At 47.0% G+C, this 23950-nt stretch overlaps 1 protein-coding gene across 1 annotated transcript; it reads left to right on the forward strand.

Moving 5' to 3' along the window:
- Positions 1-12241: 12241 nt before the first annotated feature.
- LOC124678529 ((+)-neomenthol dehydrogenase-like) lies at positions 12242-16565 on the forward strand. Its single transcript, XM_047214400.1, has 3 exons — positions 12242-12856; positions 14576-14758; positions 15898-16565. Exons 1-3 carry the CDS (start codon positions 12584-12586, stop codon positions 16297-16299), a joined length of 858 nt encoding a protein of 285 aa, XP_047070356.1. The 5' UTR covers positions 12242-12583; the 3' UTR covers positions 16300-16565.
- The last annotated feature ends 7385 nt before the right edge of the window (positions 16566-23950 follow it).

The raw sequence follows: 23950 nt of genomic DNA on the forward strand, positions 1-23950 counted from the left end.
GCATCTCGTCAATAGGTTAGTTCCGAAAAACGCATAAATATGACATAAAGTATGCATAAAACATGTAGATATCATCAATAATGTGGCATGGAACATAAGAAATTATCGATACGTCGGAGACGTATCACCGTGGCGCACGCTATGCCGAGCGGGTGGCCGTTGGCGTAGGGCGACCATTTGGTCCATGTCGACGCTACCCTGAGGGGAAAGCCGTCGGCATAGCGGCTACCATTTGGTACAGACGCGGACGCGTGGTGCGCCCTGGGTGAATCTGGCGCGACGGATGCTACCCCGAGGGGGAAGCCGTCGGCGTAGCGGCTACCATTTGGTACATTTTTTTCGTTTTCCCGTTGTTTCGCACGTTTTCCAGATTTGGCAGGATACAAAAGCACATATAATTCACATAAAATTCACAGGCATGAAGTGCAAATACACATAACATCAAGTGCATACATAGTGTCATAGTGCCATAGGTTGCATACATAGTGTCATAGTGCCATAGGGTGCATACATAGTGCCATAGTGTGCATACATGGTGCCATAGTGTCGATAAGATACATGGGACAACTAGAGGAGCTCGTCGCCGCTAAACACCGGCCCGGGCCGACGCGCTGCTGCAGTAGAAGCTTCGGAAGAACCACCGGGAGAAGTACCGGGAGAAGTACCGGGAGAAGTACCGGGAGTAGCACCGGGAGAAGGACCACCATGATGAACCGGTGTCATCTCCCTCGCACCACCCTGGTTCGCGGAACATCCCGTTCCCTACATACATGTTCCCTAGATGTTAGCAACTTGCGAGGCAAAGGAAAGTCGTAGTATTCGTTTTGGCGAAGAACTTACCGCTGTTCTCCCATAGTATGTCGCAGCGAAACTTTCCTTCGATGGCATGAGTGGCGCCGCCCCCGGCAAGGGAGGCCACGGCCCTAACTCCACTGTCTGTCCAGTTTCCTTGGCCATCATCGGCCCTAACAAATTAACTAAGCAAAAAAATCCTAACTAACTAACTAACAGCTAACAAATTTCTATTTCTAACTAACTAACAAATCCTAACTAACTAACTAGCTAAGAAATCCTAACTAACTAACAGCTAACATACCTTCAATTTGGAGGCGTGGCCTGCGGGAGGACATGGCCGGGGCGGCGCGGGAGGAGATGGCCGGGGCGGCGCGGGAGGAGGGGGCAACCGGCTTGGGGTGGAGGAGGAGGGGCCGGTGGCTTGGGGAGGCGGGTCGGGCCTACAGGTGGCGGGTCGGGCACGGAGGGGATCGGGTGGGGAGGGGGCCGGCCGGCTGCGGAGGTGGCGGGTGAGAGGCGGCGGCGACGGGCAGGAGGCGGCGGCGGCGGGCAGGGGGCGGCGGCTACGGGCAGGAGGCGGCGGCGATGGGCAGGAGGAGGAGGGGGTGGCGGCGACGGGCAGGAGGCGGCGGCGACGGGCAGGAGGCGGCGGCGGCGGGACTGGGGGAAAAGAGCGCGCGAGACTGTTGGGGGAAAACGCGAGCGCGGCGGGACTAGGAAAACGCGTGCCGACCAGGTGAATTTCGGGCTCAGCTCGTGCGCTACGCCGAGGGCCACCCGATACGCCGAGGGCCACCCGATACGCCGAGGGCCACCCTCGGCTTAGCCATTGAGGTGGACCCTGGGTATGTCCGCTAGGGTTTGGATACCCCGAGAGCTGCTGATACGCCGAGGGCCCCACTCGGCATATTTTTTTAATTTGTTTCTTGTTTCTTCTTTCATTGTTTCTTCTAATAACTATAATATAATAGTATATACTATTATATTAGGTCCATATACGCCTAGGGCCCCCCTCGGCTCCGCTTACATTGCCAACTGTGCAAAACGGGGCCGCCGGGACATGCGGTATGGCCGTACCGGGCGCGCGCATGCACCCGTCCGCCAACGCGGGAAATGGAAAACATTTAGCACATTAAATGAGGCGTCCTAGAACTAAAAACATTTTTCCCTCCATTTATTGAGCGAAGGAAAGTGTGGCCCCACTTCAAATCCGGTCAGTTTCCAAAGGTTTCGGCGGGACACCGCAGGAAGCGGGAGGGATTCCCAGATGGCTACCGCGCGCATATGGCATGTGATAGGTGGTGCGTACGAGGTATCCTACCGCTGCGTGGAGGTCTCGCGCAATATTAAAATGCGCACCATGTAGCTCCTTCACAAAAAAAAAGCCCTTCCGGCACCCCGAAAATGGAAAAACCGTCGCCCGTGGTTCGGATTGGAAATCCGCGACCGGGGCCTATATTTCCATCCTAAGGCCCACGCACGTGCCAAATATGGCCTCGTTCCGACAAACTATGTGGTGAAACGGGCCGTTTCCTACTCATTTCCCCTAAAAGCCATAAAACTCCGGACGTGATAGCCCTATTCGTGAAGGGTTTTTGAAGATAATAACCGTATCCCAATTCCGTCTTTTGCAGTGGTTACTAGGACACATAAAATGACGCCACGCGGCTCCGTGTGACTTTTTGGCTCCGTTTACATTGCCAACTGTGCAAAACGGGGCCGCGGGACATGCGGTATGGCCGTACCGGGCGCGCGCGTGCACCCGTCCGCCAACGCGCGAAACGGAAAACATTTAGCACATAAAATGACGCGTCCTATAACTAAAAACATTTTCCCCTCCATTTATTGAGCGAAGGAAAGTGTGGCCCCAGTTTAAATCCGGTCAGTTTCCAACGGTTTCGGCGGGACACCGCAGGAAGTGGGAGGGATTCCCAGATGGCTACCGCGCGCATATGGCATGTGATAGGTGGTGCGTACGAGGTATCCTACCGCTGCGCGGAGGTCTCGCGCAATACTAAAATGCGCACCATGTAGCTCCTTCACAAAAAAAGCCCTTCCGGCACCCCGAAAATGGAAAAACCGTCGCCCGTGGTTCGGATTGGAAATCCGCGACCGGGGCCTTGCTTCCCATCCTAAGGCCCACGCACGTGCAAAATATGGCCTCGTTCCGACAAACTATGTGGTGAAACGGGCCGTTTCCTACTCATTTTCCCTAAAAGCCATAGAACTCCGGACGTGATAGCCCAATTCGTGAAGGGTTTTTCAAGATAATTGCCGTATCCCAATTCCGTCTTTTGCAGTGGTTACTAGGACACATAAAATGACGGCCCGCGGCTCCACGTGACTTTTTGGCTCCGTTTACATTGCCAACTGTGCAAAACGGGGCCGCCAGGACATGCGGTATGGCCGTACCGGGAGCGCGCGTGCACCCGTCTGCCAACGTGCGAAACGGAAAACATTGAGCACATAAAATGACGCTTCCTATAACTAAAAACATTTTTCCCTCCATTTATTGAGCGAAGGAAAGTGTGGCCCCAGTTCAAATCCGGTCAGTTTCCAGCGGTTTCGGCGGGACACCGCAGGAAGCGGGAGGGATTCCCAGATGGCTACCGCGTGCATATGGCATGTGATAGGTGGTGCGTACGAGGTATCCTACCACTTCGCGGAGGTCTCGCGCAATACTAAAATGCGCACCATGTAGCTCCTTCACAAAAAAAGCCCTTCCGGCACCCCGAAAATGGAAAAACCATCGCCCGTGGTTCGGATTGGAAATCCGCGACCGGGGCCTTTTTTCCCATCCTAAGGCCCGCGCACGTAGCAAATATGGCCTCGTTCCGACAAACTATGTGGTGAAACGGGCCGTTTCCTACTCATTTCCCCTAAAAGCCATAGAACTCCGGACGTGATAGCCCTATTCGTGAAGGGTTTTTCAAGATAATTGCTGTATCCCAATTCCGTATTTTGCAGTGGTTACTAGGACACATAAAATGACGCCACGCGGCCCCGCGTGACTTTTTGGCTCCGTTTACTTTGCCAACTGTGCAAAACGGGGCCGCCGGGACATGCGGTATGGCCGTACCGGGAGCGCGCGTGCACCCGTCCGCCAACGCGCGAAACGGAAAACATTTAGCACATAAAATGACGCGTCCTAGAACTAAAAACATTTTTCCCTCCATTTATTGAGCGAAGGAAAGTGTGGCCCCAGTTCAAATCCGGTCAGTTTCCAGCGGTTTCGGCGGGACACCGCACGAAGCGGGAGGGATTCCCAGATGGCTACCGCGCGCATATGGCATGTGATAGGTGGTTCATACGAGATATCCGCGACCGGGGCCTTGCTTCCCATCCTAAGGCCCACGCACGTGCCAAATATGGCCTCGTTCCGACAAACTATGTGGTGATCTGTATCTTGGGCAACACTAGGGCGGGGACTCTGCAGATCTACCCCTATAGCTTTCTCCGTGTGAGGGTTTACCAATTGATTTTTTTATTTGCTTTGCTTTGTTTAGGACATATGCACATGGAAACCATAGGTTTGGAATGAAATAGACCCCGGATGAGCCGTAGCAGGAGTTTCCACATATAGATCCTGGATTTTACCAAGTGCTAGCCCATGTATGCGGAAATCATCAACGCCGGGTACATGCAAGGTTAGACAAACCTTACATCACACTTGTACACATATGTTAGGGACAAATGCAAGTTTTCCAGCGATTCCGACGCTCTGGTGATCTGTATCTTGGGAAACCCTACGGCGGGGACCCTGCAGATCTACCCCTATAGCTTTCTCCGTGTGAGGGTTTACCAATGTATTTTTTTTATTTGCTTTGCTTTGTGTAGGACATATGCCCATGGAAACCATAGGTTTGGAATGAAATAGGCCCCGGATGAGCCGTATCAGGAGTTTCCACATACAGATCCTGGATTTTACCAAGTGCTAGCCCATGTATGCGGAAATTATCAACGCCGGGTACATGCAAGGTTAGACAAACCTTACATCACACTTGTACACATATGTTAGGGGAAATGCAAGTTTTCTAGCGATTTCGACGCTCCGGTTATCTGTATCTTGGGAAACCCTAGGGCGGGGACCCTGCAGATCTACCCCTATAGCTTTCTCCGTGTGAGGGTTTACCAATGGATTTTTTTTATTTTCTTTGCTTTGTTTAGGACATATGCACATGGAAACCATAGGTTTGGAATGAAATAGGCCCCGGATGAGCCGTAGCAGGAGTTTCCACATACAGATCCTGGATTTTACCAAGTGCTATCCCATGTATGCGGAAATCATCAACGCCGGGTACATGCAAGGTTAGACAAACCTTACATCACACTTGTACACATATGTTAGGGACAAATGCAAGTTTTCCAGACGATTCCGACGCTCCGGTGATCTGTATCTTGGGAAACCCTAGGGCGGGGACCCCGCAGATCTACCCCTATAGCTTTCTCCGTGTGAGGGTTTACCAATGGATTTTTTTATTTTCTTTGCTTTGTTTAGGACATATGCACATGGAAACCATAGGTTTGGAATGAAATAGGCCCCGGATGAGCCGTAGCAGGAGTTTCCACATATAGATCCTGGATTTTACCAAGTGCTAGCCCATGTATGCGGAAATCATCAATGTCGGGTACATGCAAGGTTAGACAAACCTTACATCACACTTGTACACATATGTTAGGGACAAATGCAAGTTTTCCAGCGTTTCCGACGCTCCGGTGATCTGTATCTTGGGAAACCCTAGGGCGGGGACCCTGCAGATCTACCCCTATAGCTTTCTCCGTGCGAGGGTTTACCAATGAATTTTTTTATTTGCTTTGCTTTGTTTAGGACATATGCACATGGAAACTATAGGTTTGGAATGAAATTGGCCCCGGATGAGCCGTAGCAGGAGTTTTCACATACAGATCCTGGATTTTACCAAGTGCTTGCCCATGTATGCGGAAATCATCAACGCCGGGTACATGCAAGGTTAGACAAACCTTACATCACACTTGTACACATATGTTAGGGACAAATGCAAGTTTTCCAGCGATTCCGACGCTCCGGTGATCTGTATCTTGGGAAACCCTAGGGCGGTGGCCCTGCATATCTACCCCTATAGATTTCTCCGTGCGAGGGTTTACCAATGGATTTTTTTATTTGCTTTGCTTTGTTAGGACATATGCACATGGAAACCATAGGTTTGGATTTAAATAGGCCCCGGATGGGCCGTAGCAGGAGTTTCCACATACAGATCCTGGATTTTACCAAGTGCTAGCCCATGTATGCGGAAATCATCAACGCCGGGTACATGCAAGGTTAGACAAACCTTACATCACACTTGTACACATATGTTAGGGACAAATGCAAGTTTTCCAGCCGATTCCGACGCTCCGGTGATTCGTATCTTGGGAAACCCTAGGGCGGGGACCCTGCAGATCTACCCCTATAGCTTTCTCCGTGCGAGGGTTTACCAATGGATTTTTTTTATTTGCTTTGCTTTGTTTAGGACATATGCACATGGAAACCATAGGTTTGGAATGAAATAGGCCCCGGATGAGCCGTAGCATGAGTTTCCACCGATTCCGACGCTCCGGTGGTTTGTATCTAGGAAACTCTAGGGCGGGGACCCCGCAAATCTACCCCTAGGGTTAGGGTTAGGGTTAGCAATGGACTTTTTCCTTTTTTTAGGACATATGTATATCGATAGCAGATGTTGAGCCTACTGGCTCCAGTCGACCCGTCTGCGAAGAGCGTCACTCGTGAGACCTAGCTACATATGGCATCTACCATTTTTTTTCCTTTAAAAAAGAACCATTTTTACATAACTCATACTACTACATAAATAAGTATAAACATAATATAAAGTAAAGGAGAGAGAATAAAATAGAAAAAAAGTAAGCCCTCGACTAGACTGCCTCCCTGGCCGGCCGGCGATCTCTGCCCTCACCCAGCCCCGGCCGGTGCAGTAACCGCCGGCCGCCGCGCCGCTCTTCCCGCCGGCCGCCTCTCTCCCCGCGGCCCTGCTCTTCCCACCGAGTCGCCGACGACAAGGTGACCTGCTGCCGTGCAGCCGCACGCTCTCCTCTCTGCCTCTGTTATATGTTATTTACTTATTCTCTCTGTTAGTCTGTTTGGTAAATTGCTTTGGTAAATTGCAAATGTACACATGACTCAGTGTGTATTGTGTAACAAATAAAATTGCTAAATTGCTAATATTTGAAAGTTTTAATTGTGTAAGAATGAAGAGGGATAGCAAAATTGCGCTACTTTTTTTAGAAACAAAGCATCAAAAACAAAGAAGATTGCATCAACACAGTTAGTCATACATGATGTAGAAATCCAAGATGGTGGGCTTGATTTCGGTGACAAAGAGTATTTTCCGCAATGAGTCTAGTGGAAAACAAAGAGTATTTTCCATAATAAATCTAGTGAAAAACAAGTTGAGAAATAGTATGGGTGATGAGCTCTTGAACCATTGCTTGGTGACATTTATCGAGCGATGGGTGTTCATTCATGTAAGTAATGATGCCATTGTTGAGACTTTTATTGCAATGCGAAACCGTAGATTGAAGAAATGATGTAATTTTCTAGTTATGATATATTCTATCATGTAAGACTCTTTTAATATTTCGAACTATTTAATCGTGCACATTTGATTTTAATATATGTATTGAACTCCAATGTTTACAACAAATTTGTCTTCTATATAGTTCATTACTTCATTATGCAAAGGTTTTTTCACATTTTGTGGGTGTGCAATTTTTTTTTTCAGGTGTGCCCTCCCTCCAATTCTTTTCTGCGTCCGCCAGCGCACGCAGGCACTACGCCGACGGCCATTTGTACGCCGAGGGTGGCCGTCGGCGTATGGCGCTCTACGCCGAGGGTATTTGTACGCCGAGGGTCACGTTGGGCCGCTGCCCTGGACCGGACGTACGCCGACGGCCCCAACATTTGGCCGTCGGCGTACGTCACGGCCGTCGGCGCAACACGCGATTCCTGTAGTGATTTCCAGGAGCCGGTCTAGCGTCTCCGGCTCACTGATGTCTAAAGGTAGGTTGTTGAAGCTTAGCATGTCTAGTCTTACCTTAAATCCGACCATGGTGTGGACCAGGAGATTGCCACTTATTTGACTGGAGGCTTGGGTTAAAATGGGAGAATTAATTGTGAATAGAAGAGATTCGATTTAAATTGGGTTGAAATATGAAGAGCAAGCAACACCTAGCGTAACGGCTGGTTCATGCGGTCGAGGTTCAAACCCCAAAGTAAATACTCTTTTAGCGTAGTTTTGTTGGTACTATTAAATGAAAAAAAGGAGGAGCCTGGTAATATATTATGTTACCATAACATCGTACGGAGTATTTTTAACACATAACGAGTTTACTAATTAATTAATGTAAACATCTAATGTTACTAGCTCTATGATACTTCGCAGTATAAGGATAGTAATATAGATTAGTGTTATATGCATGACACTAACTTGGTCTGCAGTATGACCGGCCTAATAAGAAAGCAAATGGAACTCTTTGAAAAAGTTTTTATGCATCCGGAAGTTTGAAAGGCGGACAAGATTAATCGCCGGTTCTTGGAGATCCGATTGACATGGATTGCCCATAGGCGTTAATCCCCTGTGGGAAATCAACCCCATCTAAGCCAGCTTTGCGTGTCATACTCTCAGTTACGTACACTGCATGGCGCTACCGGGCCAATTAGTGGCATGCATAGCGCGCTTCCCTGTCGCCCCATGCTTAATCACTCGATGTGACCACGATGCTTAGACCAGCCGGCACCCGAGCTCAGGATCGACCCGCCTTGATTAGCAAATGGTGATTGCGTGCCGCCATCAAGCGTTTAAAGCTGCCACACATCGCTGCGGCAACATCTCATTTGTTCCCTAATTTCTTCCGTATGTCTGCCGTCACCTGCTAAAAACCCGTCCACTGTGGATGATCCACAGCACATGAAGTCAACCAACAGGAATGGTGCGCTGGCAGCACTAAAATTAATTAATCCACTAACGGCAGAGTGTGTGTGACCAAACGCCATGGTCGGCGTTTGTCTCATGCGCGACTAAACTATGCCATCTCCGTCCAGAACGGACGGCCAGTGGCGCACCGGTCTCAGTTCTTTGGGAGAAAACTAGTAAGCAATCAACCGCTCCGCCTACCTAATGTTGTAATGCGCTGGTGATTAGTGACATGTGGATTCCACTTGGCGATCAACTATATACATGGATCTGTAGTGATTAGCTTGCACTGGCAAGTAACCTTGAGCAGTCACCGATTTCTAGCTTTGATTTTTTTTTTTTTTGAACAGATAAGGCCACGAAGGACCTGTAAGCTCCATAAGTCGGTGGGAACAATTACAAAGAGGACCTTGGCTTTAGGAACAATAGCACAAGAGTTCAAAGAAATTACAAAAAGGATCTCAGAAAGATTGAAAACAAAGCAATCGGGTCCTTCTTCTCCACCGCGACGATTACTGGATCTTGAGCCATGGTCGCTGGCAGCGATGCCGGGGACTGCACCACTTGGTTCGTCGCCAGGATGGATCACCAGGCCAAGATCGAAGATCTTCCCCTTCAGCACTTCAGCAACTTCGGGGACTCCCCGGAGTTGCTGCCTCCGAGGTGCAGAGAGGCCCCCTTGGCCAAAGATAGGAACGGCTACAGACGCCGACGCTTAAGATCTGCCGCCGATTGAGAGCTTCCGTCGTGGTGAGCTCCACACGCTCACCGGTGTGCCTCCAAACTCCAAATCGACAAATTCCAGAGCTCGCATCCTCCTGTCTGTCTCCACGACCACTAGGAGGAGGAAGAGATGGCCAGGAACTCACCGGGACCAGAGCGAGAGAGAGGTAGCAGGATCTCCTCTCCGCCTGAGATAGCCCACATCGTCGCCTCTTCTCCTCGCCTCCACGGCCGGCCAGAAGAAGCTCCGTCGTATGCCGCCACAAGCATCGCCCCTCCCCCTCGCCTCCATGGCCGGCCAGGGGGGGCTCTGCCTTGCAGCTCCTCAGCAGCAGAAGATCCGCGGCAGCTAATTTATTTGTGGAGACCGTGGCTCCCTCGTCGCTTCCATGCTCCAACCACAGGAGACAGAGGAGCAAGAAGAAGAGCCCTACTCCCCAGATCTTGCCGCCTAGATCCGAGGCACAGCTCCAAATCGCCACAAAGGGACGAATACTATAAGGAAAACCTAAATATGTACAGCCGACGCCATCTCCTCTCCATCTCCGGCTGGCTATTCCGGCGGAGAGGAGGTAGGAGTGGCCCGGTGAGGAGGGGAGGGGGTGGCAGCTACTGTAGCTCGATGAGAGCAATGCGGGGGGGGGGAAATGAGAGCCTTTCTAGCTTTGATTGTGTTGTTGTGTGTTGCACGAGAGGCCAACACCGATGGGAGGAATACCCAGAAACTCCTATTGTTTTGATGGGATTTGACGATTTTCCATATTTATATTTGCAATTTAGGTATTTGGAACATCATGCATGTGTCACTGAAACGTGGTTTGCTAATCAATACCATCTCTATAGACTATTATTTTTACCGAGTTATATATAAAGGATTTTTTCATAGGTAACGCTTCATGTCAATGTGTTGGATGGCATGAAGATAAATATATCTTAAGTATTGGCATAAAGACCATCGTTTTTTGAAGAGATGAATTCAGTTTGATCAATAAAAAGTTAAAAAAAGGTGGAGTTCTCAGGGCATGAGCAATGGTGGCATACACAACTAGCTGCTTCATGTAAAAAAGTTGTCAGAAGCAACATGGTCAATTTTATATCTCCAATGAAAGCTACAACTTTAGTTAGAAAAAAGAGAGAAGAGACCCCACAAATATGACACTATGTATCTCTTTCTCTCTCCAAAAAGCATACTTTCAAGGCTTAAGATCTCACTTCCTGAAGAGGAGGCTGCCTCCTCATCCGAACCTATTTTGGACCACCCAAACCTAGTTAAAGGTGTAAGGCAGTAACTTTAGGGCAGTGCATTGGGCATGCCCTCATGTGGCCCTGGGTTGCACCATCTGGGCTCTTTTGGTCTTCGGGCTCCACTCGTGGGGTTCCAATGCTCTAGGTGCTTGCCTTCATGAAAAATATCCTCACAATATCACAGGTACATTTGACTTGTTTAGATCTCTAAAAGTTAAAAATACACAAAAGTTAGAAACCAAATAAAGGCAATAATTGGTAAATCACTAAAAAATCAATGTAACACATGAATTTAACATTTTATAAGATGCAAATGCAACTATTATTTCCTTTCCCCTTTCTTTCTTAGCATCCAAATTAAACTTTCACTTTATTCCAGTAGCTCATTTGTATCCATTAAATACATTTTCATATGGTGGTCTTTTTATTCCAAATGTAAAATTCCAAAGAAAAACATAAAAACTATAGACACACGCTCAAAGTTTATGCAAAAGTAGAATGGTGCCTGAAAAACAAAGTTAAAATATGTACAAACCAAGAGTTTGATTGGTCCAGTGGGATGCTATGGGAATCCCCAAGATTATAGTTTTCACCATTTCTTGAATGACTCCTTGTTTGTTGGTCCTTTCTTTCGTGTGAAAAAACTTCACCGCAAAACTCTTTTCCATTTTCTTTTCTGTGGGGTGATATTAGTTGCCATAAAGATAAAATGTCAGCGTCTATAAAACCTCCAAATAAAATTGTGTTTGAAGTATACAAAGAGTATACTAAGTTTCCAACATCCACGAAATATCTAAAGACTCAAAAAGAATAAAGCTAAAACTCAAAAGAACGGCTTAAAAAACAAAAGAAAAAAGTAGTCCAAAAAAACAACAACAAAAAAATGTAATTATTTGGACCCCTTAGGAGAGTCAATAATTTTTTGCTTATTTTTGCGCGTACAAAGGATGGAAATTTGTAAATTCAGTATAAATTTCAGTATAAATTTTAAGTTTTTCGTTGTTTTCTGATGGCTTTAGCGATTTACTTAGTTTTCTCTCGATTTTCCTTATTTTTTTTTCAATTTTGTTCGGATTTCGATTTTTGTTCTGATTAAAAAATTAGTCAAATTTACAAGTTCAAATTAAAAAATTACTTAAATTCAAAAATTATCCATTTTTTCATTTAAAATTCATTCATTTTTAGTTTCTTATGAAATTCAAAAAATATTCAAATATATTAAAAAGGAAAATAAAAAGGTAATCGGTAACTGTTATTGGGCCGCATTTTGGAGAATCCCTTTGCCCAAAGCGTGCGGGCGTGCAGCATAGCTATAGGGCTCCCTATGCTCCAAAAAAAAAAAAAAAAAAAGCTATAGGGCTCCCCCTGTCCCCCACAACCATCTAGCGGAAGCAATCATGCAGAGAGAGAGCAGAGCAAGTGAGCAACGCAAAAGGCTGTGTCGAATCTATCAAAAGCGACTACCGTTGACCTGCTCCATTCCATCAACCAGCAACCCTACCCATGAGGGCAGCAGCAGCACTGCAGCAGCTTTGCCGGAAGCTGAGCCGAGACTGGTGAGCAGAAGAAGATGGCTACCACTCGCCCGTCTTCTCTATAAATATCCATCTTCCCTTCCCAGCTTCCTCCTGGTCGGCCAGTCCCCGCTCCGCTCCGCCCCAGTCTCCTCTCCTTCCCTGCACCACCGCCCCAGCAGCTGACACGCCTCGCTGCCTGCACACCGTTCGTCACATGGACTACACGGGCTCCAGCACCAAGGACCTCTCTCCCACGCGGTAATCAATCAACCAACCAATCGTTCGCCCGCGATCCATCTCCTCCCCTGCGCCGCGCGGCCATTCTTGGCTCTGCCTGCGGCTCCCGGCCCGGTGGCGATGACGTCTGGTGCGTGGTGGTCCAAGGAGACGGTAGCCGTGGTGACGGGCGCCAACCGGGGCATCGGCCACGCGCTGGTCGCGCGCCTCGCGGAGCACGGCATCACCGTCGTGCTCACCGCGCGGGACGACGAGCGCGGGGAGGCCGCCGCCGCGCCGCTCCGCCAGAGGGGGCTCCCCGTCGTCTACCGCCGCCTCGACGTCGCCGACCCCGCCTCCGTCGCCGCCTTCGCCGACTGGCTCCGCGACACCCTCGGCGGCCTCGACATCCTGGTACCTTCCCCTCCGCCCCCCGGTACCTTTCCGATCACAAAGTCAAATTCTTCGGACGGAGTACCACCACCAAAGTTATTATTCCGCCCCTTTCGCCATGGATATCCACCGCGATTCCACGCGCGCGCCGATGCGCATCCTCATCCGTAGCGCTAGGAGATCGATCAGTCCGAGTATATGCGCCTTGCGCTTTGCATCGGATCAGGACCAGTCCGCCCCGCCGTTTCACACCGCGCGCATTATTGCGCGCTCTCCGTCTCGGCCGGGGCACGCAACAGCCCACAGCTTGCCACCGCGGCGACCAGCGGAATAAAAACGTCATGTCAGGCCTCGCAAAAGGCCAACCCGTGACCGCCGCCGCAGCAAGTGGCAGCAGGCGGCCCGCCCGGGTGTGCGCAGTTATGGCGTCCAACGACCTTTTCTTTTCTTTTCCCGTTCGGCTTCCGGGCTTCTGCGCCGCCGGACAGCGGCGACCGGCCGGCAGCCCGGTCCAAGAAGCTCTGGTCTGCATTCCATTTGGAATATATTGATGGTCGGTACAGTACACACCTACACCTTGTTGGTTTGGTCTGAAGACCACCCCGAGCACTCAACCTGGTCAGATCTTTGATAACCCGCACCACTCACTCGCAACATTTTGCTTACATGGCTCGTTGACTAGGAGATAACAACGTGCGTGTGCGCGTGATCTACGCCACTTGCCAGAGCTTGCGCTTAGTTATACGGATCATTTTCGACTAGCATCCTGTCACAGTCACTTTGTCAATGTCTGCGTAATTAAGTATGCAGAATTTCAGACATCTCTACTTTGAACCGTTCAGATTTATGCTTACATTTCCAACTGAAAATTTACAATGGAAAATGAAGTTACCCCGCTAAAGTCGCAAAGGTATCTTTTGCTCTCAAGAACCAGTGATCCGTCTTTTAAGTTCGTCGATGATGTATCCTAAAAGCATGTAAAATCGCAATGCCATTTTTTTTCTTGTATTATGGGCTACGCAAAAATGACAAAATCTGATAAAGTTTGGAGATTTGAAGATATGTATTGTTCAATATACTCATATCCACACTCTTATGTTGCTCGGAATACAAAGTATTTGAGTTTTGCATGTTTTTGGGATACATCATTGGCTAGATACGTACTTTTCTGAAACTCGTAAGTACGATTTTTGATTTTTTTTTGAAAAAGTAAAGAGGTTACTGGAGCTCGGGAGCCAGAAATCTCCCCTCAGCTAAAGTCGACTATTCAGTCTTCACATTAGCTGCAGCAAACGCATGCCTTGTTCTGAGCAGAGCCAAGGATATCAGCACTGTTGAACCAGCAACCTGCAATAGTAGAACCAAACCATTACAACCCAGTTGGTGGTCCATAACAGAATGTATTCAATGATAACATACTATGTCCCACTCGAGCTGAATTAGGACTTTCGTGCCGCATAATCATGTACTCATCTCGACATTCTTATTGGCCCATCTATGCTGTCAAGTCCTCATCTGATGTGGAAAACTTTCAAAAGTATAGTTCATTAAAGTCACATTACACCACTCAGCAAGTCACTAGTGCTATTTCCATTTGTAGCTCTGGTGTTAAAGGCTTCAAGAAAAAGGAAGCTGTTACGAGCTAGTTGAGGCCTCTTAAATTGCTCACACCAATGTACCAAGAAGAGGACATGTCCTTCCTATGATGCTGGAATTAATTGGTGCACTCCGTTGATGTAGGTGAACAATGCTGCGGTGTCGTTCAATGCGATCGACACCAACTCCGTGGAGCACGCCGAGACGGTCCTCAGGACGAACTACTACGGGACCAAGCTGCTGACCGAAGCGCTCCTGCCTCTTTTGCGGCGATCGCCGGCAACCAGCCGGATCCTGAACATCAGCTCGCAGCTTGGCCTTCTTAACGTAAGTGCCCATTTGACTCATTTTCTTTCAGATGAGGTAGTATTTGCAAATTAAATCGCAACACCGTTTCAGACTTGCCTAGTCAATAACACATGATTGTGGACCGCGAAGTGTGAATGCACGAGGCTAGCTTCATATAGAGACAAGTAATGATTTTGAAGTATATCTTAAAGCTAGCCTACCACATCAGCAGAGCGCTACATAATACATTGTCCATTCATGCATGTGATGCATATATGTCCAAATTAGACCATTTGAAATTCGAAAAGTCTTTTCTTTCCTGATCATTGACAGAGAAAAAGTGGGAAAGCTACAAGTCTTTCTTCCCACAAAAAACTCTCAAGCCTATTATTTCCTTAAAGAAAATCCAGTTGAGCATATAGTATAGAGTGGTAGGTATCAATCAAGCCCACTAGTTATATTTCCAGAGTAAATAAACGAATCAAAAGGGACCACCCTCTGTTTACCTGCGCTAGAATCTTTTTGGACCTTTAAAGAATGATATCATACTAGAATCTGCGTAGTACTATTTTGAGTGCGATTTAATTGTATAAGTTCGAAAATTTTGTTTCCAACAGGATCACATGGCAATTGGGAACATATGCTACGAAAACATTATATCCTGTCAGAAGCATGGACATATAAGCATGTAAACATGTGCATGTGTTAAGAACATAATTCTCTAGGGAAGGCTTGGGACAAAGGGGCCTGAAACTGAAAGTTGCACATTTACAAGCGAAGGGAGTGAGGTTTCTTATGTGCTTGATGCCCGATTTGTAGAGCCGACAAGTTATTTAGAATAGGATATGAGCAAATCAGGTGGAAACAGGCGCCGTGAGATAGCTAAAACAAGCCGGGAACTTTACAACAACTTGTGTTTTGTGTACACAGCTACACGGCGACTAAGTTTGGAGAGACAGCAGCTAGTGCTCCCACTGCATGCTCGTAGTCTCAACTAACATAAAACCTGAAAGTTCTTGTTCAGATGTTTCTATACTCTAATTGCACGGCTGCACTCATTCCCTAGCTGAAATTATGGAAACTTTGAACATCTGTAGTGCGCTATTGTGCTATAGATAGCAATATATCCAACAAAGCTTGTGTATCTTGACATTTGGTGTCGTGTTTGATTTCTTCAGAAGGTGCGCAGTCCGTCGCTGCTGAGGCTGCTCCTGGACGAGGAGAACCTGACGGAGGGCAAGATCGAGGGCATGGTGTTGCAGTTCCTGGCGCAGGTGAAGGATGGGACGTGGGAGGGGCACGGGTGGCCCAAGGTGTGGACGGACTACTCCGTGTCCAAGCTGGCCCTCAACGCCTACACGCGTGTCCTGGCGCGGCGGCTGCAGGCCGGCGGCGAGCGCGTCAGCGTCAACTGCTTCTGCCCAGGGTTCACGAAGACGGACATGACCAAGGGCTGGGGCAAGCGCACCGCCGAGGAGGTGGCCGACCTCGGGGCCAGCCTCACGCTGCTCCCGCCGGACAAGCTCCCCACCGGCACCTTCTTCAAGTGGTCCACGCCGCAGCTCTACTCCAAGCTCTGAGGTTCAGTGCCATGTCGACTGCCGTGTGATCGATGCTGGAATGCTACGCTGCAGTGTGGCGCGTGCGTGTCGTCCGTGATGGAGTAGATATTCGTTTTGGGTTAGCCTTCGACCACTGTTATTGTTGCTAGTTTGCTGCTCCTATACCTAGCCTATGTACGTACAGAATGTCAGGTTTTCCTGTTAAGACGCTGATAGCCTGATAGACCATGAGGTCCAAGAGACCAAGACCATAGGAGTACCAGCAATTCGTATTCCAGTCAGCTCATCTCTGGCTCTGAAGAACGAATGCTTGGAGGTTAGGATGAATGTTCAGACTCTCAGAATGCGTTGGCCACGGCCTCTGCATTTCATGTACTCCTAGCTAGAGGACTGGATTTCTTTTTTCTCGCATGGATGTTGAACCATACATCGCGAGAGAAAGGTAACATTTGTTAAGTTCATGCCAAATAATGTGTCTGCGCAGGCACGACAATAGGCCATGCTAGGCCAGGACCCATCATTTTTAGAAGTATGATTCATTATAAAAATAATGCTTGCGCTAGTTCTTGACGATCATTGTCAAATAAAGAGAAAACTCAACTCTGGATCAGTCACACTGATTTTTTCCTTTTTTCTTAAGACAAGAATTGGGCTGATGGTGGGCTTTTTGCGTTTCGGCTATTAGACTTTTTTGTCATTTTGAATTGTTTTGCCTTGATGATGCGCCTTTTGTGTTCTGGCTAATGGGTCTTTAGTATTTTTGGGTTTCGCTTGGGACCCTTTTTAGCTAGGGTCTTTTTCCCCCCTTCTGTCCTAGTCTTGCTTCGCTGGGGAGAGAGTACTCGATAGAGAAGGAAGACATGTAGATAGTTGTGTGGAATTGCACAATAGATAGTAGTTGCATATTTTTCATCCTCTTGTAGTTGCAGTTGCCATTGCTTTTTTTCCTTGTGTGCAACTGCATGTATTTGGGCAACTATATATATGTGTAATTGGTAACCTATGCTATTTTGTAGGGGAATTGCGTATATGTGTGCACTAGAAACCCTTGCCATTTTTTTGTATGTGCATGTGCTGGTTTGCACAAATATGTGTAATTGAAGATATGCGCATAATCGCATATATGTGTATATTTTGAATGTAAATTCACATGTATGAGCAATTCTAAGTACCAGAGAATCTATGCATTTATTTTGTGTAGATGCAAAAATGGGAACGGATCTGTAATTGCATAGATATGTGCAACTTTGATTTTTTTGCATTATTTTTTCACATCCTTTTGTAATTACAATTTCCATATGCATTATTTCCTTACTTAATTTGGCCTAGTTAAAAAAGCTATGAAAGAGGGAAACTGGATATAGGACTAAAAAAGTAGATGGCCTATCGACTAAGAACTGAATTAATTCTTGGTCAATAAGTGTGGTGCAAACAGTTTCAAAAATCATAATGAAAAAAACAATAGGAGGCACTCTTCACATAAATTTGTCTTCATCATCCTCTAAATGTGCATTTCGGTTTCATTTCAAATTATGCACCGTGGTTCATCATATAATAGGCCTCTAGGGAAACAAAACTAGGTGGACTAACCATGGGCAAAAATAGCCATCTAAATACATACTAGAGTATAAGAGAATTTTTGCAAGCCACATACCTAGGTGTTACAATTCACTTAGACACGTTCTAGATGTATGTATGTTTGTTTGCACCTGAAAACAAACTTTAGAAACATCTTCAAGATATTTGTTACACATGTACTTCCTTCTATGCAACATATTTAAGGAGACAAAAAAGGATATGAACACATAAACTGCACTATGCAATATACATACCACATCTAAAAAATTCAAATTAATCTTGGGGCACTAAAGGTTTGTGGTGTTAAATTGTATGTCCAACAATTTTTCTAATCAAAGAAAAAATGACTTTCGTGGAACTGCACAACTTCAATTTAGCACAGGTTTAGAATCATATAAGACAACTTATACTCTTTTCTCTCTCAGAATGAATGACCCACAACTATGAGTGTGACTGTGCAGTCTAGATTGATTGTCTGTTATCTTCACGCTCATCTCTTTTTTGCTTGTTTGCACAAAGCACTAAATTACCACTTTCCCTCCTCAAAGCAATACCTACATTTACAAGAACACTTAAGTATAGGTATTTTTCTCATGAGAATGGTGAACGTAAAAATAGAGCACAATGACTAAAGTTGCACGTGGTCTAGAAATACACCTACTTTGAGAGGATATAGCCACATAGGTTATGTTAAAAGGATGCATATTTAACGACAACGATTTTATCGAACATTTACCAATAGTTGAATACTTGGATGGTTCTACTCTTTACAAAGGAATGTTTTAATTCACATCAAATGTATACAAATAGGTCTTAATAAAAATAAAAATAATTAGTATAAATAATTTAGAAAAAATAAGAAGGTGTTTTCGTCCATTACGACTTTGTTATTGGACCTATGAGTTAGGTAAGATAATTTAGATCTAAGATTAAACACACGCCTCATTTGTTAGGTTAAAGGGGCAAAGTTTACAGCACGATGTTGTAAGTTTATATATGGGCCAATAAGTACATACAAAAGAAGTAACTCTCCAGTAAATTTTGGCAAACACTTGTATCATAAAATTCTCGGTACAATTATAAACTTTGGAAACACTAGCATATGACAGAGTGGATTTTAGTAAATTAAATTCATTTTAGATGATGTGTATTCTTTGTGTCCATCGAACAATCTCCACATTACCCAAACAAAAAATATGTAATTTAACTTAAAACATAAATCTGAACAAAAAAAATTATTGTTCAATTTATTTTTGAAACTCAAGTTTAACATTTCTCCCGTCTCTTTTTCACCCAAAAAAGCATTTTCTAGAAAATAGTAATCAAAATTTCGCTATTCTTATTATTAGATTCTGCCATAATGATTTTCCTCGACATCTCATGCTATTTTTCCCTTCTTCCTAATATTTTGGTACAATATGTAGGTGATATGGGACATAAAGTAGGGTTAGATTTTGTATGGTTATAGAGTTTTCTTAAGTAAATGCACACGGATTAAAAGTTACCTGTCAGCATGTGGTTACAACCACACATATGTGCTCAGTGTGGAGTTTGGACGCATTTGCTCGATTCCTCAAATGCACTTACAAGCATATTATGATATGTTGATTTGTCGAAGTATAAGTGTATATATCGCCGAGCAAGATATGAGGAGTCCCGCAGCGGCGGCAGGTCAGGGAGCCCAGATTCCCGGGTTCAAAACAAGCCCACGGGCGAGAGTTAACCCAGCTAGGCCCACGCTTGAAAAATCTGCTCTACTCTACTCCTAGAGTCTTGCCTGCCAATTCAAGGCCCGCTCTAGCCTAGGCCAGAAAAGGTCACGCCGGACGTCAAAGATCGTGGGCCCGTGCCGGCGCTGCTACTGCTACAGCCTAGTACCACCACTGATCACAGCATCCACTGCTCAGAGTCAGAGAGACGATGCTCCTACTTGCTTCGTCTGCTTGCTTTTCCAGCCAGCCGAAAAATAGGGGAACGAACATCAATCATGCACGCCTACTCGTACGTCAATCCATTAGTTTAGCTTAGGAGGAGGTAGATTAGCTCAGACGATTATGCAATGTGCTTCTTGGTTTCCCGCAGGGCCGTCCGTCTGCAAGCCAATATTCTAGCCGTCGTCTGTCGAAGCCGTACCACACATTGACACAACATAATGTGGCTTGTCTTGATTGCGCGGTGACTGATCGAGACGGCCGAACCTTTCCGGCGTACAGCGGCGCCGGCTAGCAACTCGGCCGCCCGGTCCCAGAACGTGGCAAATCTACCGTGCATGCATGGAGGAGAGGGTCACCCGCAGCCGCAGGCTTCGATCTACCCAGTTTCGTGCTTTGCGTTTCGTACCTAAAAGTCTAAAACCATGGACGGGAGAAAGACATTGACCTCGGAACGAAATATACCGATCTCCTCTCGGAATGGTGGTTTGCCTTGCCGCGCGCGCGCGCTCACGATAGGCGAATTGTGCATGCGGTTGTGTATAGGTGCGCGCTTCGCATGAAGTTCTCGACGGGCAAGGCATGCATGCCACCACGTAGAACACGCTCGGCTGGCAAGCTTGTAGATCTTGTTATTAATTGGGCTGCAGGTTGCTCTGCACTGTGCAGTACCTAACGGTATGCAACAGGTTCGTATCGGTTCTTGGCCACTTCTTGCTTTGACGCCGATCACACGTACGCGCATTTACCACGATCGGATGAACATAGACGATTAAATGCTTAGGGTATGTTCGGAGGCTCATCCCGAAGATACGTGCATCTGTTTTGGTATGTTTGTGTCGAGTTGAGTATATGTACGTACCTGCGAGCCGAATTGGATTTCGTGCTACAAGCCGAATCGGAGTATGTATATTTGTTTGCACCTGAGAGCAGTGGCGGAGACAGGCCCCAGGCTACACCAGTCTTGGCCCGGGGCGTGAGCGAGGAACGCAAGTTTCACTGTAGCAAAAATCGCACTGTAGCATTACTGTAGCGCACTGTAGTATGAAGATGGCCTGGGGCGTCGTCGCATCCTGGCTCCGCTACTGCCTGAGAGAGTTAACTTCAGAAACGTCTTCAAGATATTTGTTAGACACACATTTTGTTCTATGCAACATATTCAAGGATACTTAAAAAGAATGGGAACATATAAACTGTACATACCACATCAAAGCATTACAAATTAATCTTGGAGAATTACGTTTCTGTCGTTCTAAAATTTGTCTGAATTTTTTATATCAAAAATGTGGTATCAATTTTGCGGAAATACACAACTTCAATTTAGCATAGATTAATTATTATATGCATAACTTATACTCTCTCTCTCTCACACACACACACATAACGGATCGCTCGAATTAACATGGGGTTTAGCTAATATTCTATTTAATTATTAGGATGCTTTCACTTTTTAAAAATCCTTAAATTCACATCACGTGTATATAAATGAGAATTAAGAGAAGTAAAAAAGTTAGTATAAATAAGTAAGAACATTTGGCAAGGTTACCAGCTGGGTTCTGGTTTTATTATTGGGCCTTTGAACCTTGTTAAGTTAAACTAGGTCCAAGGTTTGAACCGCCAGTAGTTTGGTAGATTAGCGAGTGAGGATGTAGATAAGAAAATGATTATGCACAGGATAATGAATGCAACAGAAATAATTGTACTGATGCATTAAATTCTGACAAATACTTGTATAATCATTTTTTGCAATAATTACAAATTTTAGCAAACACTAGAATGTGACATCTTGAAATATTATGAAAATGTTATTTAATTATAAAAAATGATCACATACATAAATAAAGTTCAAAAAACAAAATCAAGGTAACTGTAAAACACCCCTAATTTTTTTGAACTGAACCAAAACACCACTTAGCCCGTGGCGAAGACGCCAAGAACCGGCGGCAGCGAGGCCCCGATTCCCGGGTTTCAAATCAGGCCCATGGGCGAATTTATCCAGTAGGGGCCAACACTAGACTATCTCTACTAATTCAAGGCGATCCCTAAAAAAAAAACTAATTCAAGGCCTGCTCTAGTCTAGTGTAGTCCAGAAAAGTGGTCGTCCTAGACGTCAAAGCAACCTTGCCAAAAAAAAATGTCAAAGCAAGTGGGCCCGTGCTGGTGCTGCTACAGGCCAGTACCACCACTGATCCGAATTCACACTATTCACTGCTCAGAGTCGAGAGACGATGCTCGTAGCTTCGTCTGCTTTTCCAGCCGAAAAGAAGGAGGAACGGACATCAATCATCCTCGCCTACTCGTACCACAATCCTATAGTTTAGTTTAGGAGGAGGTAGATTAGCTCAGATTATGCCATGCACTTCTTGCTTTCCCGCAGGGCCGCCTGCGCGCCAATATTCTACCCGTCGTCTGCCGAGACCGTACCATATAGGAGTAGCATATAACCTGTCGACTGTGCGGTGACTGATCGGGACGGCCGAACCTTTCCGGTGTACAGTATAGCAGTAGTTAGCGCATCTCCAGCGGCGTGACGCAAATCGGTGTCCGCTAGCGTTCGTTTCTATTGGACGGTGGACGCGAGAAAGATCATTTTTGTCCGGGCATCCGTTTGCGCCTGGGGTGCCTCCAGCGGCCCGACGCATTCCGTGTCGGCATGAAATATGATGTTTGAAAACAACAAAATAAAGAGTTTCAACGAAGTTATAGTTATTACATCTAAATTTTAGAAAGTCTACATGAAAATAAGATGGTATTCCTCTAGGCATGGTCTTCATGGCCAGCCAATGCCCACTGATTCTCAATGACATCCGTCTGCAACCGTTTGCACACGGTCTCGTCAATGACTTCTACATTCATATGCAGATAGTCCTCGCAAGATAAAATTCGAGGGAGTGGTGGCAACCAGCTCACCTTGGAATTCCCAGTGGTTCTCACTGCGGTCATCAGGACGCTCGTTCTCAACGATCATGTTGTGCATGATCACACAGCATGTCATCACCTCATGCATGGTCTTCAGCGATGTTGTCCGAACACGGCAATCACGGCTCGGCAAAACCTGTACATGGCCTCAAGGCACGTGCTCTCACACATTCGAAGATACTCATCGAATATATCAGCAGCCATTCCATATGATAGCATGCGAATAGCCGCGGAGCATTTTTGATAGGAGGTGGAGCCTAGTGCACCTGTTGCATCGGGCCTGCATTGGAAGTAGGAGTCGTAGTGTCTGACGCCCGTAGAATGACCATGAACAGCTCCCTTGACATCCTGTACCGACACCGAAACATTTTTCCTTGAACACCGGATCGGTGAGGTGGAAGTAGTCCTTGTGGAGCCGGAGCTGCCCTTCCACTCTGTTACGCGGCAGGTTTTTTGAGCGGCCCTTGACAGAGCCCTGGTGCACTGGCCCCTCGTTTGAATTGAACTTGTGGATCATGGAGACCGCAATAGTTGCCAATGTCTGTGTGGACTGATCGGACTCCTCGTCGAAAGAGGAGTCAACGACCTCCGCGCGGAACTTGTCCAGCATCTGTCACATGTCCTTCTGCATGGGTACGAACTGTGGATCAATGGCCGTGCACAATAACGCCCACACCGGGAGTAAGACACCTACCGACGCGATTGACCGAATAGGTTGTGGGCGGCGCGGCCGGGCGGCGCAACCGGCAACGTTTGGTCCCAAAACAGGCGGCAGGTACGCGCCGGAGCCAACCCCGACTACGACCATGCTCTCCCGTGCGGCGAGAACCGAGCCGACGGCGAGTACGGCACCGCTGTAGCGGGTGGGGTTGGGGTGGTGGCGTCGCACTCGGGCAGCAAAGAAGGGGAAAAAGAAGCAAATCGAAGCGCTCGATTTCGCTGCCCCTGACTTGCGGGACCAGGTAAGAAAAGGAGGACGCTCGGCGCGACTGCGGAGCGTCCGCGGAGCCTGCCAGGTTTGCGTTGCCGCGGACGGCCCGGTTACTTTGCGTCTCCCCGCTGGAGCAGAGCCCAGACGCATTTTCGGTTACGGCGGACGGAAACGGTCGCTCAGCGTCCGTTTGCGTCGCCCCGTTGGAGATGCCCTTAGCAACTCGGCCGGCCGGCTGTCCAGAACACGATACGCAGCTCTACCTCTACCCACCCGAACGAAACACACCCATCTCTTCTCCGAATGATGC

This window comes from Lolium rigidum, chromosome 7, assembly GCF_022539505.1.
Source record: "Lolium rigidum isolate FL_2022 chromosome 7, APGP_CSIRO_Lrig_0.1, whole genome shotgun sequence".
In the NCBI taxonomy this organism is placed as follows: domain Eukaryota; kingdom Viridiplantae; phylum Streptophyta; class Magnoliopsida; order Poales; family Poaceae; genus Lolium; species Lolium rigidum.

Coding starts and splice junctions, on each gene's coding strand:
- LOC124678529 (XM_047214400.1), top strand. CDS start 12,584: ATGACGTCTGGTGCGTGGTGGTCCAAGGAGACGGTAGCCGTGGTGACG. Junction 12,857..14,575: donor TCGGCGGCCTCGACATCCTG/GTACCTTCCCCT, acceptor CCGTTGATGTAG/GTGAACAATGCTGCGGTGTC. Junction 14,759..15,897: donor CGCAGCTTGGCCTTCTTAAC/GTAAGTGCCCAT, acceptor TGATTTCTTCAG/AAGGTGCGCAGTCCGTCGCT.